The following is a 13,106-nucleotide window of genomic DNA, read 5'->3' as shown; positions in this document are numbered from 1 at the left end:
TTTACCCAGTCGTTTTTAGGGGCGATCGTGTTTCACTCCTCCCCTAACAACGACTGCGTAGGAGACAAGTCGGACGATGGTAAACGAAAAGAAAAAGGCGACGGCCTGAGCAGTTGTAATTTGCGAAGTGGTGCTCGCTAAATACGGCACCATCTTGTTTTGAGCCTTTTTTGAACAGTTTTGGCTTCACTGAATAATTCAAAGAAGGCTAAACTATTCTGTCAGACCGTTGCTTAGAGAATTCTACGTAGAAACTGAATGAATTTCCTTCGTGTTCGTTTGCAATATCTGTCTTAGAAAACTCAAAACTCGCTACGAAGCCGTATGACATTTTAACAAGTTTTTCAAAAACTCAATGATGAAATACAATGATAAAAGCGCAAATAAAATTGAGCAGTTGGGTTATAGCGAGCGGAGCATCCATAGGCAAGCAAATGGTATCCTATCGAACCGAGAAATTTTGGTTGTCGCCCCGTACGTACGTTAGTACGTACGCACGGATTAGGCCTGGGGACGAGATTGCCCGCCCGTGGTTAAAGAAATGTAAGGAAATTACAAACAGCAAATAAAGCTCGCAAGGCAAGACAAAATGTACACAAGGGGTAAAATTACACAGCGATACTACACAGCAAAATATCTGAGAGGTTTATTATCCAACTGATCTATTTTGTTAGTCTTTATTCATGTGTGAGTGTATCGAAGCCTTTACACCAAAAAAATGGCTCTCGTTGGATTGTTCGATCGCTACACGGTTAAATTCAATTTATTGGTCTCTGGTCGCATTTTTCGTACTATTAACCGTAAAACGAGCAATTGACGTTATCTTCTATCGACTGGATGATGTGAACGTTTCAGTTTGATGTAAACGAAGTTATGTTATGAAAACGCGGGAAAATTTGTTGCGCGGTGTTCACTGTGTAGGCTGAATGAAACCGCAAGTAAAAAGAGCGAAAGAGAACTTTCTTACCCAAATTTTCTCCCCGATATCCTCAAAAGTCATTAATGTTCCGTGAAATTGTATAAAACGGAAATGCTTTTACTTCTGAACGCAGTTTTGATAGATTCCGTGTGGGCAAGAGAATGCTGAATGGTCGCCGGTCACATCGCTCCGTGGTTAGATCGCTCCCAGTTAGTATAGATCGCTTCCAACCAAAGTTAGATCGCTCCCAATCAAAGTTAGATCGCCTCCTCAAAAAAGTCAGATCTGAGCCTGATTTTATTACAGAAAATTTCATGATGTTTATAAACTTAAGCATACTTTCAGAGCGCAGTTTTGATAGATTCTGTGTCGGCAAAGTTTAGATCTTTCCGTAACTTAACCCTATTCAGACCGGGGGGGGGCTTTTGAGGCCCGCGCTGACTTTGAACTTTTATAACTTTTTTAAGATTAAATCAAACGCTCTCAAACTTTCTGAGTTTTCCTAAAATCTATCTGGCAACAATTTGGTAGGGTTGGATGATGTGTCATGAACTTGACATCACCATGGCAACGTCATTTTGACAGGCATGTTTTCCCAAATTTGTAATTTTGCGTGTTTCTGTCAATAAAAATCAACTTAAATGGAATTATTGTTACATTTTTACGGGTTTAAAGCACATTTTTATTGATTTTGAGTACTTTGCAATAATTTTGGGTGGTTTTCGGGCATTTTGGAAAAAATTTGAAATCCAAGATGGCGGATCCAAGATGGCGGCTGTTTTGACATCATGATGTAATTGTCACGTGATGTGACGTCACCATCTCACGTGACATATACCAAAAGAAAGATTTTCGGACATACAATACATCCTATAAGTTTCATTGTGATTGCTTAAATATTCTGGAAGTTAGATAGGGGGCTTCCGAAGCCCCCCCCCCCCCCCCGGTCTGAGAAGGTCCAAAAAAGCCCGGTCTGAATAGGGTTAAGCTTATACTTTGCCCCTTTCCGTCGCTTTAACTGTGATGTGTAGTACATTTATGCTTACGCTTACATGTCAGTTATTTTTTTGTTCCCCTGAGTTGGTTTTATTTGCTATGGATTTACCGATTATCTATTGTCGTAAGTTGATTTTCTTTGGCCGTCAATAAAGTCCAATTCTAATCCTTTGCCGTGAGAGTTTATTTGTTATTGCTGCGAGTTTATTCCGACTCTTAACCTTACATTTTCGCGCGGAAGAAATTCATACAGTATAAGTGACGTCTTTCGAAGTGCTAAGCGACGACAAAGCAAAAAGCTCGAACAAAATAAATTTATGTAAACTAAACTTGCTCTGAAAAACAGGTTTACCCTATCCCAGGCTCGAGCGCGAGGTGAAAAATACAAACTGACTCATATTTTTCAAAGTAGTTCAAACAATTATTTTGCTTTAGCATAGCCCACTTTTACACTGAATAACTACACTGAATAGAGACGATTTAGTGGACATTTAAATTTGTTTAAACTGTGCACATGGTAAGAAATAAAAGATAAGTTTTAAATTTGCGTACGTGACTGAGCAAACCATTTCAGTGCGCCGATGCTAAGACAAATACAGGAAAGAAAAAAGACGGAATATGCCCACAAAATATATTGACGTCATTTTGTATAAAGCAAAACGATAAGAGAATCGTAAAACTATTTTCTATTCTTAGAAAGCAGAGAACAAACTCTTAATTAATTTCATTTTAGGCCATTAGTTGTATGAAAGCAAAACGATAAGTGGATCGTAAAACAATTTTCTATTCTTTCGAAAGTAAAGCTTTTACCTCATACAGGTTCTGCAGAGTGAGTGTTCAAAAAATATCGAAACTACAGACGTTGGTCAAATAAATAGAAAATTTTCACAAACAACTTTATGTAAAGGGTCTCCATTTCCACAGTTTTTCCGGATTGGGCGGCCTGATGCTGCATGGATCATTTTTTTTTTTTTTATCTGGCAAAATTATTTCTGGGTTTTAACCAGATTTTAATTCCTGAACTAAAGCTCCCCGCGGGGGCACGTTGGACTGTATTCTTTCTTTGAACTTGGTCACAGCACCAATTTTCCTGGAAAGCAACAGACTATTTTTTTCTCACACAATTAAGGTAAAGAATATTACAGACCTTGTGTTGAAATTGGCATGTTCTTCAAGTTCTTTCAGAAGTCAAGTCATATCAACCAGGCCAACGCTTATCACATCTACAAAACCCAATGTGTGATCATTGGGCATTGGGCAGTAGTGTAAAAATTACGAGTGAGGGGTTAAAGTGTATAAAGGAATCAATAATTACAACATTTTTTTCAACTTTAAACCAACACCGCTTTATTTTCTCTACCTTAGCAGCTGTACTGCTTTACTAAAAGAACAATTATCAAGCGAATGAAACAGCTTTGACCTTTCAGCTTCTTTAACATTCTATCCATACCTCTGATTAGCTAAGTATTGTCTCTAGTTCAATACTGAAAAACAAAACTGAATGGCCGTCTCAGTTGGACTTTTTCTGGCATAAAACAACTGGACTGTACTGCACATTTGACTTATTCTTTACACAGGTTAGGTCATTCCATTTTCCCTGCTTGCTTCCTGTCCCATAAATGTGGGTACATGTCTCTGCAACACTGCTAGGTTCTTCGCTTGCCCATGCTGAATACTGGCCAGCCAAAGAACTGCCGTCAACCCAGTAGAATTCATTGTCATCCTTCCTGTAAAGCCCAAGCCACGCACCCCAAGCTGTAACTGTCTTCTGCTTCTTCATCAGCTCGAAGATAAATGAATTTTCGTCAGCAGATCTGATTATGGCAAGGTCTCCTCCAAGATTCTGGCAAGTTCTTCGAGCGTCACTCCATTTCAGGGTTGGAATGTCGATGACCAGGAAACATGACTTCTCATGAAGAACCCAACCTTCTGGACAAGCAGATATGTTGCAACTGACTGAAAAAATAAAAGAGAAACGATAGTTTCAGATTGATTTCTAATGCTGCCAACTCTAATAAAACCCGAAGCAGAGAGTTATCTGTGAACAGCAGAAGAAATCGCAAACAAACAAACTACAAAATTTATTTGAACTGCAAAATTACAAAGAAATGTTTAAACAATAAATAAATTAAAAATACAAACAGTTGCTGGTCACCCAAAATAACTTAAAAGCTAAACTAGTTGGGTGACCACCATTTATTAATTTAAAATAAATACAACGTCAGAAAAGAGGCATTTTACATTTTACAATTTTACACAATTAATTAAGGTGGTAACTTACAGAACAAATAATTCTTAAACACGCATGTACAACAACAACAACAGCAAAAAGATAATAGTAAAAAGAAAAAGGAAAAAAAAATGAAAAATGGCAGAAATACCAAAATTAAATTATTAGTAGAAAAACTTAATAGAAATTAATGAAATGCAATGATAATTCTCTTTTAAATGAATAAGGAAATAGAATCTTAAATCTCTCATCAATTTTATTCCATAATATAGGTCCGTTATATCTTATATTGAATTTGACATAGTTAGTTCGAATTTTTGGAACATAAAAAGTTGACCTAGATGCAAAGCGTGTGTTAACATTTTGCTTATCAGAAGTTTTAATAAAAAAGTAGTCAAAAACCTTAGGTAATTTGTCATGGAAGAATTGGTGCATGAAGTAAAGGGTTTGAAGTTTGATATGATCTTGAAGTTTTAGAAGTTTGAGTTGAGAAAACAAAGGACTAGTATGGGCATCAAAATCAGAAAAGGTAATTAGACGGATTGCTTTCTTTTTTAATGTGGAATTTGCCTCACCATAGCATGCAGTTTTCGTTCAATCTTCCCGAGACTGCAACTGTTGATGTAAAAGGTTTGGTGAACTAACTGCGGTATTTTGTTACCATGAACAGGATAACTGGCATTCTGAAGCTTGCCATTTGCAAAGCAAATTATATTTGTAACCCTTAGAATTTAGAACTGCAATCTTTACCCCTTTTATTATAAATAGTTACTGAGAAGCTCTGTGGGGAGAATTCTATTAAAGTTCTTCTCTATGACTGTACCAGGAGGCAAAATGTTACAATGAAGCTGGTCTTGTGAATCATTTCTCGAGTTTCAGAAAGAATTTTGCTTCTAGAACCTGAAACATTGTTTAGTTAGTAAAAAGATTTACTCCGCAGTATGTAGGACAATCGATTTTTTGTACACATCAAAAAAGGATAAATTGAGAGCTTAGTGTTCACTGCGCATTCCTATAGACAGCGCAAGTTTCCATTTATTTTTTCTTAACAATATTAGGGTTTTAATACAGTTGTAAAAATTCATTTTTTACAATGAAAACATAATAAAAGGGTTTAAGAAAGGATAACCCAAAAACGTAAAATTTACTCTTAAAAGCTAGGTTTTCTTTACATATTTAGGAGATAAATACTTGCAGTTAAAACGAAACAATGCATCAACTTTAACTATTTTAACAATCCCCGGATTTAGGGTTTCAATGCCCTTGGGAAGATCTAATCTTTCAAATAGAAACAAAACAGTAAGGTGTCCCAAACCTATATTTCTAAACGTGATGGTTGCATTTTTGAATCGCGCTTTTTGACAGGAAAGATTTCACCGATTTCTTATAATTTTTGCGTCCTAAATATAAAATGTTCGAATTTACGAAAAATGGCATTCGTTTTTCAGTCGGAATAAAATATTTTGAGATTTGAACATATTTTCAAAATCTATTTTTTAACAAAACTGTCCATAGATTTGAAACCCGCCGACAGATTTCTCCTAAACTTTAGCAAATAAGCCTCAGAGCTCTCAAGTTTTGCATCAGGAAGTTTCATGACAATCCTGACCATGCACCTCGCTGCACAAAAAGCTGGTCAATTTTCACCTTAAAATGCTTCGCTAATGCATTCATGTCAACTGACGAACAAATAGCTGGACAGTGCAGCCGGACTACCTGTCATTTGCAAGGATAATGATCTCCAAAACCTTATCAAAAAGAAAGTGAGGAATCAGAAACCTACAGCAAACACAAGCATCGCAACAAGAAGCACAATTTTATGACGCTTGCAAGGTAAAATCAGATAATTTATATTCAGCTCCCCTATCTTGTATTCATTCCTTTATTTTCGAAAAAAAATCTTTGCATGGCAAAAAAGAACATCTACGAAAAACCCTTTCCAGTTTTCATCACGCTGGGTTCCTAATCTGGGAAAAATAAAGCTGCCAGGTTCATTACTTCTTCTCTTTTCGACTGCATCGAGAACCTTTGTGCTCAATGATATATTTATGATAGCTGACTTTGTTTTCAAATTCCTCACGGGCAGTTTGCCACTTGGGCATAGGGAGTGTCCAAATATGAAAAATGGTTTTCTTATTAAAATGATGTTTTAATGTTTCCCGAGACTTGTTATCCCCAAGTGGCAAACTGGCCGTAAGGAATGCGAAAACAAAAGCAGTTATCTTTGATATATTATCAGGCACGGGGTTTTCGTTGCAGTCGAAAAGCGGATGGTGGGAAGTACTCAACTTGGCGGTTTTATTTCTCCTCAGAATGGGTACCTACTGTGAGGAAAACTGGTAATGGGTTTTCTTAGATGTTCATTTATGCTAAAGTTTTTCTAAAATTAGTGAACGAATACGTGATAGGTGAGATGAATATAAAATATTTAATTTTACCTTACACGCGTCATAAAATTGTGCTTCTTGTTGCGCTGTCTGTATACGCTGTAGGTTTCTGATTACTCATTTTCTTTTTGATAAGGTTTTGGGGATCATTATCCTTGCAGATGACCGATAGTTTGGCTTCCCTGTTCCGCTATTTGTGCGTCAGTTGAAATGAATGGATTAGCGTAGCATTTTTAGATAAAATTTTACCAGTATTTTGTGCAGCGAATTGCATGGTCAGGATTGTCATGAAACTTCTTGATACAAAACTTGAAAGCTCTGAGGCTTATTTGCTAAAGTTTAGAAGAAATCTGTCGTCGTGTTTTAAATTTATGGACATTTTTGGTAAAAACTAGACTTTAAAAATATGTTCAAATTTCAAAAGTTTTTATTCCAACTGAAAAGCGAACTCTTTTTTCTGTAAATTCGAACATTTTTCATTCAAGACGCAAAAATTCGAAGAAATTGGTGAAATCTTTCTTGCCAAAAAGCGCGATTCAAAAATGCAACCATCACGGCAGTAAAAGCAGGACTTAAAAAAATTCATCTAAAATCAAATGTCATTCCCCAACAAAAAGAGTACAAGTCTGGCGATTAAGGCTCTACGTTTTGCTGTTAAGATACTAACAGTCAAAAACACCATGGCAACTCTTTTTAATCTGGAAATCTTACTTTTCTCAACACTTGTCTCACAGTTGTCTCCTTCAAACCCATCAGGACACTGGCACGAGTATGTATCAAGTCCAGTTACTGTACACGTTGCTCCATTCTGGCATGGGTAGTATGTACACGGATCCACTGTGAGGTAAAGCAAAAAACATGGCGCCAGATACATTTTTCACAAATGGAATAAAACAGTTCTAAAATAACTAAGTTTACACGTGGATGAATAATAAAGAAGTACGTGTAAATTTGTTGGAGGTATAACAAAAACGAGACAAAGGAACAATATTCAGACACTCAGGGCCTGTTTAAATGGAGGAGAGTTGTCCCTGGTAGGAGGGTTACCCTCTCCCCCGAGCCATCTTTTGCCGATCGTTTATATGAGAAAGTTGTCCCTGTTGGCCAAGCCAAAACTTGGCCCTATCGGTTCAAAAGACTGGCGAGAGTTGTTTTAAAACATTTATTATGACTGCCTTTTCTAAAATCAGGAACGCTGAAACATCGACCAAGACCATTTTTTGGACATATCTACCGCCGACTTCGATTTCAATTTATCTGCATTTTGTCTTGGCGTTATATAGCGTTTGCGCATGTTCCGTATGTGTCAGCTTGTCCCTGGTAGGCGAGGCAAAAATAACCAAACTGTTTATATGGAGAAAAAGTTGACTTGGTCCTCAGGTTCACCCTACCTTTAAAGCGAGTGACCCTCCAGCCAGGGTCACCCTGCCCCCCCCCCCCCCCCCCCCCCCCCCCCGAGCCAACTTTGCAATTTCTCATGTAAACAGTTCGCAGTTTTTTCATGTATAAAGAAACGTTTCTCGCCCGGGGTGGCTCAGTATGGAGGGCAACCCTCTTACCAGAAACAACTCTCCTCCATATAAACAGGCCCTTACTGGACCCTACGTTAACGCAAAGAAAAAGCACGTTGAGATACTTAAGTGTGGTTCTTTTTAAAAATATACCTACATCAATAAAAGAAGCTACATCGCTTTCCATTTTTAAGAACCTCCTTAGACTCAGCCATTATTTTTGTTTTATGAATATAGTCTTAAATGTAACTTGATTCAAATATTCTTCTACATTTTTAAAATAATTATGATTCATTTGTGTTTTTAAACACTCTTTTTATCCGCTTATACGCCATAAAACCATTTGAGTGTAGCTTACCGCAGTTAGCATATTCTCCAGAGAAGTTGGCAGTCTATGAACACCACAATCTGTAATGATTGCCCTTGACACAGTTATTGAATGTCATCCCACTTGCTTTGAAAGGAAAAAACACAACAGCGGCCTTGTGGATCATCTGTTTTTTTTTTCCAGGTGGACAGTCACTAAAGACTTTGGAAAAGAAGCATTTTTGTATCTTTAAATTCCACATGATTTTTATACACTTGCACAAACCCGATTTAATTAGCTTTACAAGTTCCTTATATTTTTTAGCACTTTAGTAGGAAAGATAATGCTACCAGAGCGCTTGAAGCAAACGGAAATCGCGCGTATAGCTTTCTATAAGTACTAGAAAGATAAAAAAAAAAGTGACACCAGGTAAGGTTTTAAATTTCATTTTAGCTTATCAATGGTAGTTAGAGATATTTTTCTCAACTTTATATAAAACCCATACAATCTCTCATAGTACATCCATACAAACTCTCATAGTGCGCTTTGGTTACCTGTGAAGATACTGAGAGTAATTGTAGGATTAGTAGCTACGAATTAAAGTGACCACGCAATCCATGTTGTAGATCAAGTCTATATTGATTTATTTCACAATCCCTTATCAAGTTATCACATCTCCTTCTGTAATCAAAAACTGTCAACTGCTTAAAAAAATGCAAAACGTAAACTGGAACTTAGCAGGAAAAAAAAAAGAAAACTCGTTCATTAAAATTATCCATTGTCTCTTAGTTGTTGCTCTCTACAAATCGAGTCTATAAGGGGATCTTATGATTCTTCCAGAGCTAGTGCGTACAGCATTATCTTTCGGGCTTTCGAGTTCCGGCCGTTTGAGTCGTTCTGGCTCTGGGAAAGCTGGTTCCGGGTTGCCGACATCGTCATCGGGCTTGTTCGTTTCGGTTGACGCGGGCTGCTGGAAGTAAGGCATAAGGGCTGACCTGTTTCTCCGTAAGAGGCTGCTTCTGTGTAGAAGCGCGGCGGATCCGACTGCTGGACCCTGACTGTGCCTGGCTTGTTTTCGCCTTGGATCCACACGCTATCGCCGGGCTCCAGCGGGTGTAACTCCTTGACTCCGTGCCGTGCATCGTAATACTGTTTTTGCTTGATCCTTCTTTCACTTTCCTCTCGCTTCCAGTTCTCTATTCCGGGCCAGCTCGGTTCGAGAGACGTTGGAACGCAAGGAAGGGTACATCGAATCCGGCGGCCAAAGAGTAGCTCAGACGGGCTCTTTCCACCTTGCAGGGGTGTGGATCGATATGCAAGAAAAGCTTTCGCAGGGTCACTCTCCTGCAGCAAAATCTTTGCTGTTTGAACAGCTCGTTCCGCTTCTCCGTTCGATTGGGCATAGAGGGGACTGCTGGTAACATGTTTGAATTCCCAGTCTTTGGCAAACTTGGCAAACTCGGCTGAGTCGTTCTGGGGGCCGTTATTCGAGCGCACCACCTCCGGTATACCATGTCTTGCAAACACAGATTTAAGGGCACGTATCGTTTCAGATGAGGTGAGTGATGCCAAGTAATTGACCTTAATGAACTTCGAGAAATAGTCCACCACGATCAGATAGGGGCGTTTCTTGAGATAGCAGATGTCAGTGCTGATCACTTGCCACGGTCTGTCCGGGATTACGCTTGGAATCATGGGCTTTTTCCTGTTTATTCTTCGCTCGGTACACTTGCGGCATTGCTTCACTAGGTCTTCTATTTGACGACTAAGATATAGCGCCCGCTTCGCTCTTTCCCTGCACTTTGTAACGCCTTGCATTGATGGCCCTCGTGGATGCGATCGAGCATCTCCAGCCCTCGGGGCGTTGGGATGACGATCCGTATAAATTGATCTTTTCTTTAGTACCGTTCTGACCATCCTGCTGCTCTACAGGTGCTCTTGATAGCGCGTCAGCGGTAATGAGGTTCTTGCCGGGAACGTAAGACACTGTAAAGTCGAATCTTAACTAAACAGATGCATACGAAGTCGTTGGATCCGTGGTGACATTTCTTCCAAGTTCTTTGCACCAAGGATTGGAACCAGAGGCTTGTGATCGGTTTCTCCTTAATGACAATGAAACGTTCTGGTGAGGAGGACTCCAAACCCAGGCATTATTTTTGCTGAGAAGTTTCTAAGCGGGTGGGTGTGCTTAGCTAGCCTCGGCATGCACTTTCCTGATTAATTTACAATTCAAAGGAATCGTCAGAGCTCGTGTACATCAGTCGGCTCAGTCATATGCCTCAATGCAGACACCTTGCTTGGGTCAGCGCGAATCCCGTCTTTGCCAACTAGTTGGCACAGAAATTTGACGGTATCTTTGGAGAATTCCCATTTTCCCTTGCAACCCTATCACGATACTATCACTGATCAATTTTTCCCTGAGGGCTCCAAATTCGGAGTGCTCAGACAAACAGTACAGGTCTGTTATGAACGCGTCGACAGGCTCATTTTGTCCATTCTTTGGGATTCTTGAAATTGAAGGGGAGCTGGTGATGCAATAGTGTGTAGATCAAGTCTATATTGATTTATTTTACAATCATTTATAAACTAGCTATCTCGTAAAGGTATGAAGCTAAGTGCATGACCACTATAAACACCATTTAATTTTATATTTTTTATTATAAGTTGCATTTAAATGAGAGTAGCCAAAGATTAACATCACAGAAATCTTACCTTTCTCGAAACGTTTCTCACATTTGAATCCTTCAAACCAATCAGGACACTGGCACGAGTATGTCACGCCATCTTCAGCTTCTGTACACGTCCCTCCATTCTGGCACGGGTTCACTGTGTGGTAAAGCAAAAGGAACGGCGCTAGATACATTAATTGTAACATTTATTACACAAATTAAACTAATCAGTATTAAAATAACTCATTTTTCACGTGGATTGAATAATAAATAAATACGTGTAAATTTGTTGGCGGTATAAAAAAGACGAGACAAGGCGAGATAAGGCCACGCGAGGAAAAAAATATGAAGGCGCCTTCTCACTTTTTCCCTCGCAGGGCTGTCTTGCACCTCTCGCGTTTTTCAAACGCGCGCACAAAAACTACGCAGGCTAAGACAAAGGAACAACATTCACTTCCCGAGCCATAAGTTAGCGCTACAAAAAAACACGTTTAGATACTCAGGTTGCAGTTCTTTTTAATAATTTACCTGCATCAATAAAAAAGCTACATCGCTTTCCATTCTTAAAAACCTCCTTAGACTCAGTCATTATTTTTTTTTTTCGTATGACTGAATATACTTATGTGACTTATGCTTTGTCAATCAACAATTAAAATATGTCACATAAAAACGCCATTAAACCCTTTGAGCGTAGCTTACCACAGTGAGCAGTCCCATTTCCCAGCATATTGTTTTCTCGATGTTTCAAATCCCAGTCCCAGTTGTATTGTTTATTTGTTTCTGATTCCCAGTCCCAGTAACTCAAATTCCACTTTACCATTGACAATTTGTTCAAATTCCAGTTGTCATTTTTAAACTGAAAGGATGAGAAGGTGACAATAACGAGATTTAAACGACCTGGTTCTACCTGTTTGGACTTCGCAGTAGACTTTCGCACAAAAAAAGAAAAATTTGACAACAGCACGTGTTTATTTAATAACTCAACATGTATTTACAGCAATGTGGACTACAATATCTAAAATAATATTTCCGTAAAAATATTAATTAGCATAAATCGGCAAACATTATTCATCACAATTTTGGAATAGCATAACATACTGAATTGTTGGTTCTCAAACTATGCGTAGCTTGACCTAAATCCTTCAAAACAAAGTTTGGAACTGTCATATGTGCATTTAGGGACAGATTTCATGTAACTGGCAAGAATTCAAATGTAAAAAGGCGACCTCAAGAGTAGTTCCTCGCATTTCAAGGCCGTATGCCCTTGTGAAGCAACATACTAAAAAATTTATCAATCGCTTTCTTTGATAATTCGCTCTGATTTTTGAGCTTCCTCTCTAAATCGCTTTCTCCAACACTAGAAATACCACTAGGATCTGCTTCTTCATGGAAAATTATTTTTAGGATGTCTTTTGGGTGAAAATGCATATATTTCACAAAGAGAGGCCGAAAATGAAAACTTCGTCATGTAGGCCACAAGTAAGCGTCTATCTAAATTACTAGATAGTCTACTTGCCCAAGTCTCAGGTCTAAACGGTATTCCATTCTCGAGTTATCCGTCAAAATGTTCCTCGCAAATTAAGAGAGCGCAGTATGGAAACGCCATTTGGTGTCCGTAGGGAGATGCACCAACATGGACGCCACAAATCAATGAAAACATCTGGCATCCACTTCTGCTATAGAAAGCGGTCAGTTCACCTTCATGGACACGTAAACATCTACATAAACACGCCTCGCAGAACCTTAATCGTTCAGTTTGTTTAAAACAACAGGATGAGAATTTTTTAGCATACGTGACAGCCTTCAGGCGGCCATCTTGATATCGTGTGGCGCGAAACGCCGAAATTCAATCAATTCAATATCGTTAAGACAGCGCATGCTATCGAGCTGAAAAACGTTTGACTCCTCCGTTGTGTTAAAACTGATTTTAATGATAAATTTAAATTTTAAATTTAGGTTTTAAAATTAAAATGTTTAACTTTAAATTTGTTTTCGTTTTTGAACGAATTTGTCATCTTGTACATTCATAAGCCGAATATTAGAGCGATTGCACCTTCCCGTGAAACAGAATTTATTCGGGAGCTTAA

The 13,106-nt window shown here is 38.5% G+C and overlaps 2 protein-coding genes across 2 annotated transcripts in view; both read right to left on the bottom strand.

Annotated features, from left to right (window-relative positions):
* Positions 1-3,246: 3,246 nt before the first annotated feature.
* Positions 3,247-13,106, bottom strand: part of LOC144634494 (neurocan core protein-like) — a 29,948-nt gene continuing 20,088 nt past the window's right edge. The window contains exon 8 of the transcript XR_013567212.1: positions 3,247-3,365. The gene's annotated coding sequence lies outside the window, so the exon portion shown is untranslated. The remainder of the gene's footprint in view (positions 3,366-13,106) is intronic.
* On the bottom strand, positions 3,392-7,406 carry LOC144636013 (perlucin-like protein). The gene is made up of 2 exons (XM_078495147.1): positions 7,244-7,406; positions 3,392-3,871 (listed from the first exon to the last, which is right to left on the bottom strand). The coding sequence occupies exons 1-2, from the start codon at positions 7,404-7,406 to the stop codon at positions 3,426-3,428; spliced, it is 609 nt and encodes a 202-aa protein (XP_078351273.1). The 3' UTR covers positions 3,392-3,425.

The sequence above is a fragment of the Oculina patagonica genome, chromosome 13 (genome assembly GCF_052425735.1).
Source record: "Oculina patagonica isolate OP01 chromosome 13, crgOcupat, whole genome shotgun sequence".
Classification (NCBI taxonomy): domain Eukaryota; kingdom Metazoa; phylum Cnidaria; class Anthozoa; order Scleractinia; family Oculinidae; genus Oculina; species Oculina patagonica.
This window is presented reverse-complemented; position numbering and strand designations above follow the sequence as displayed.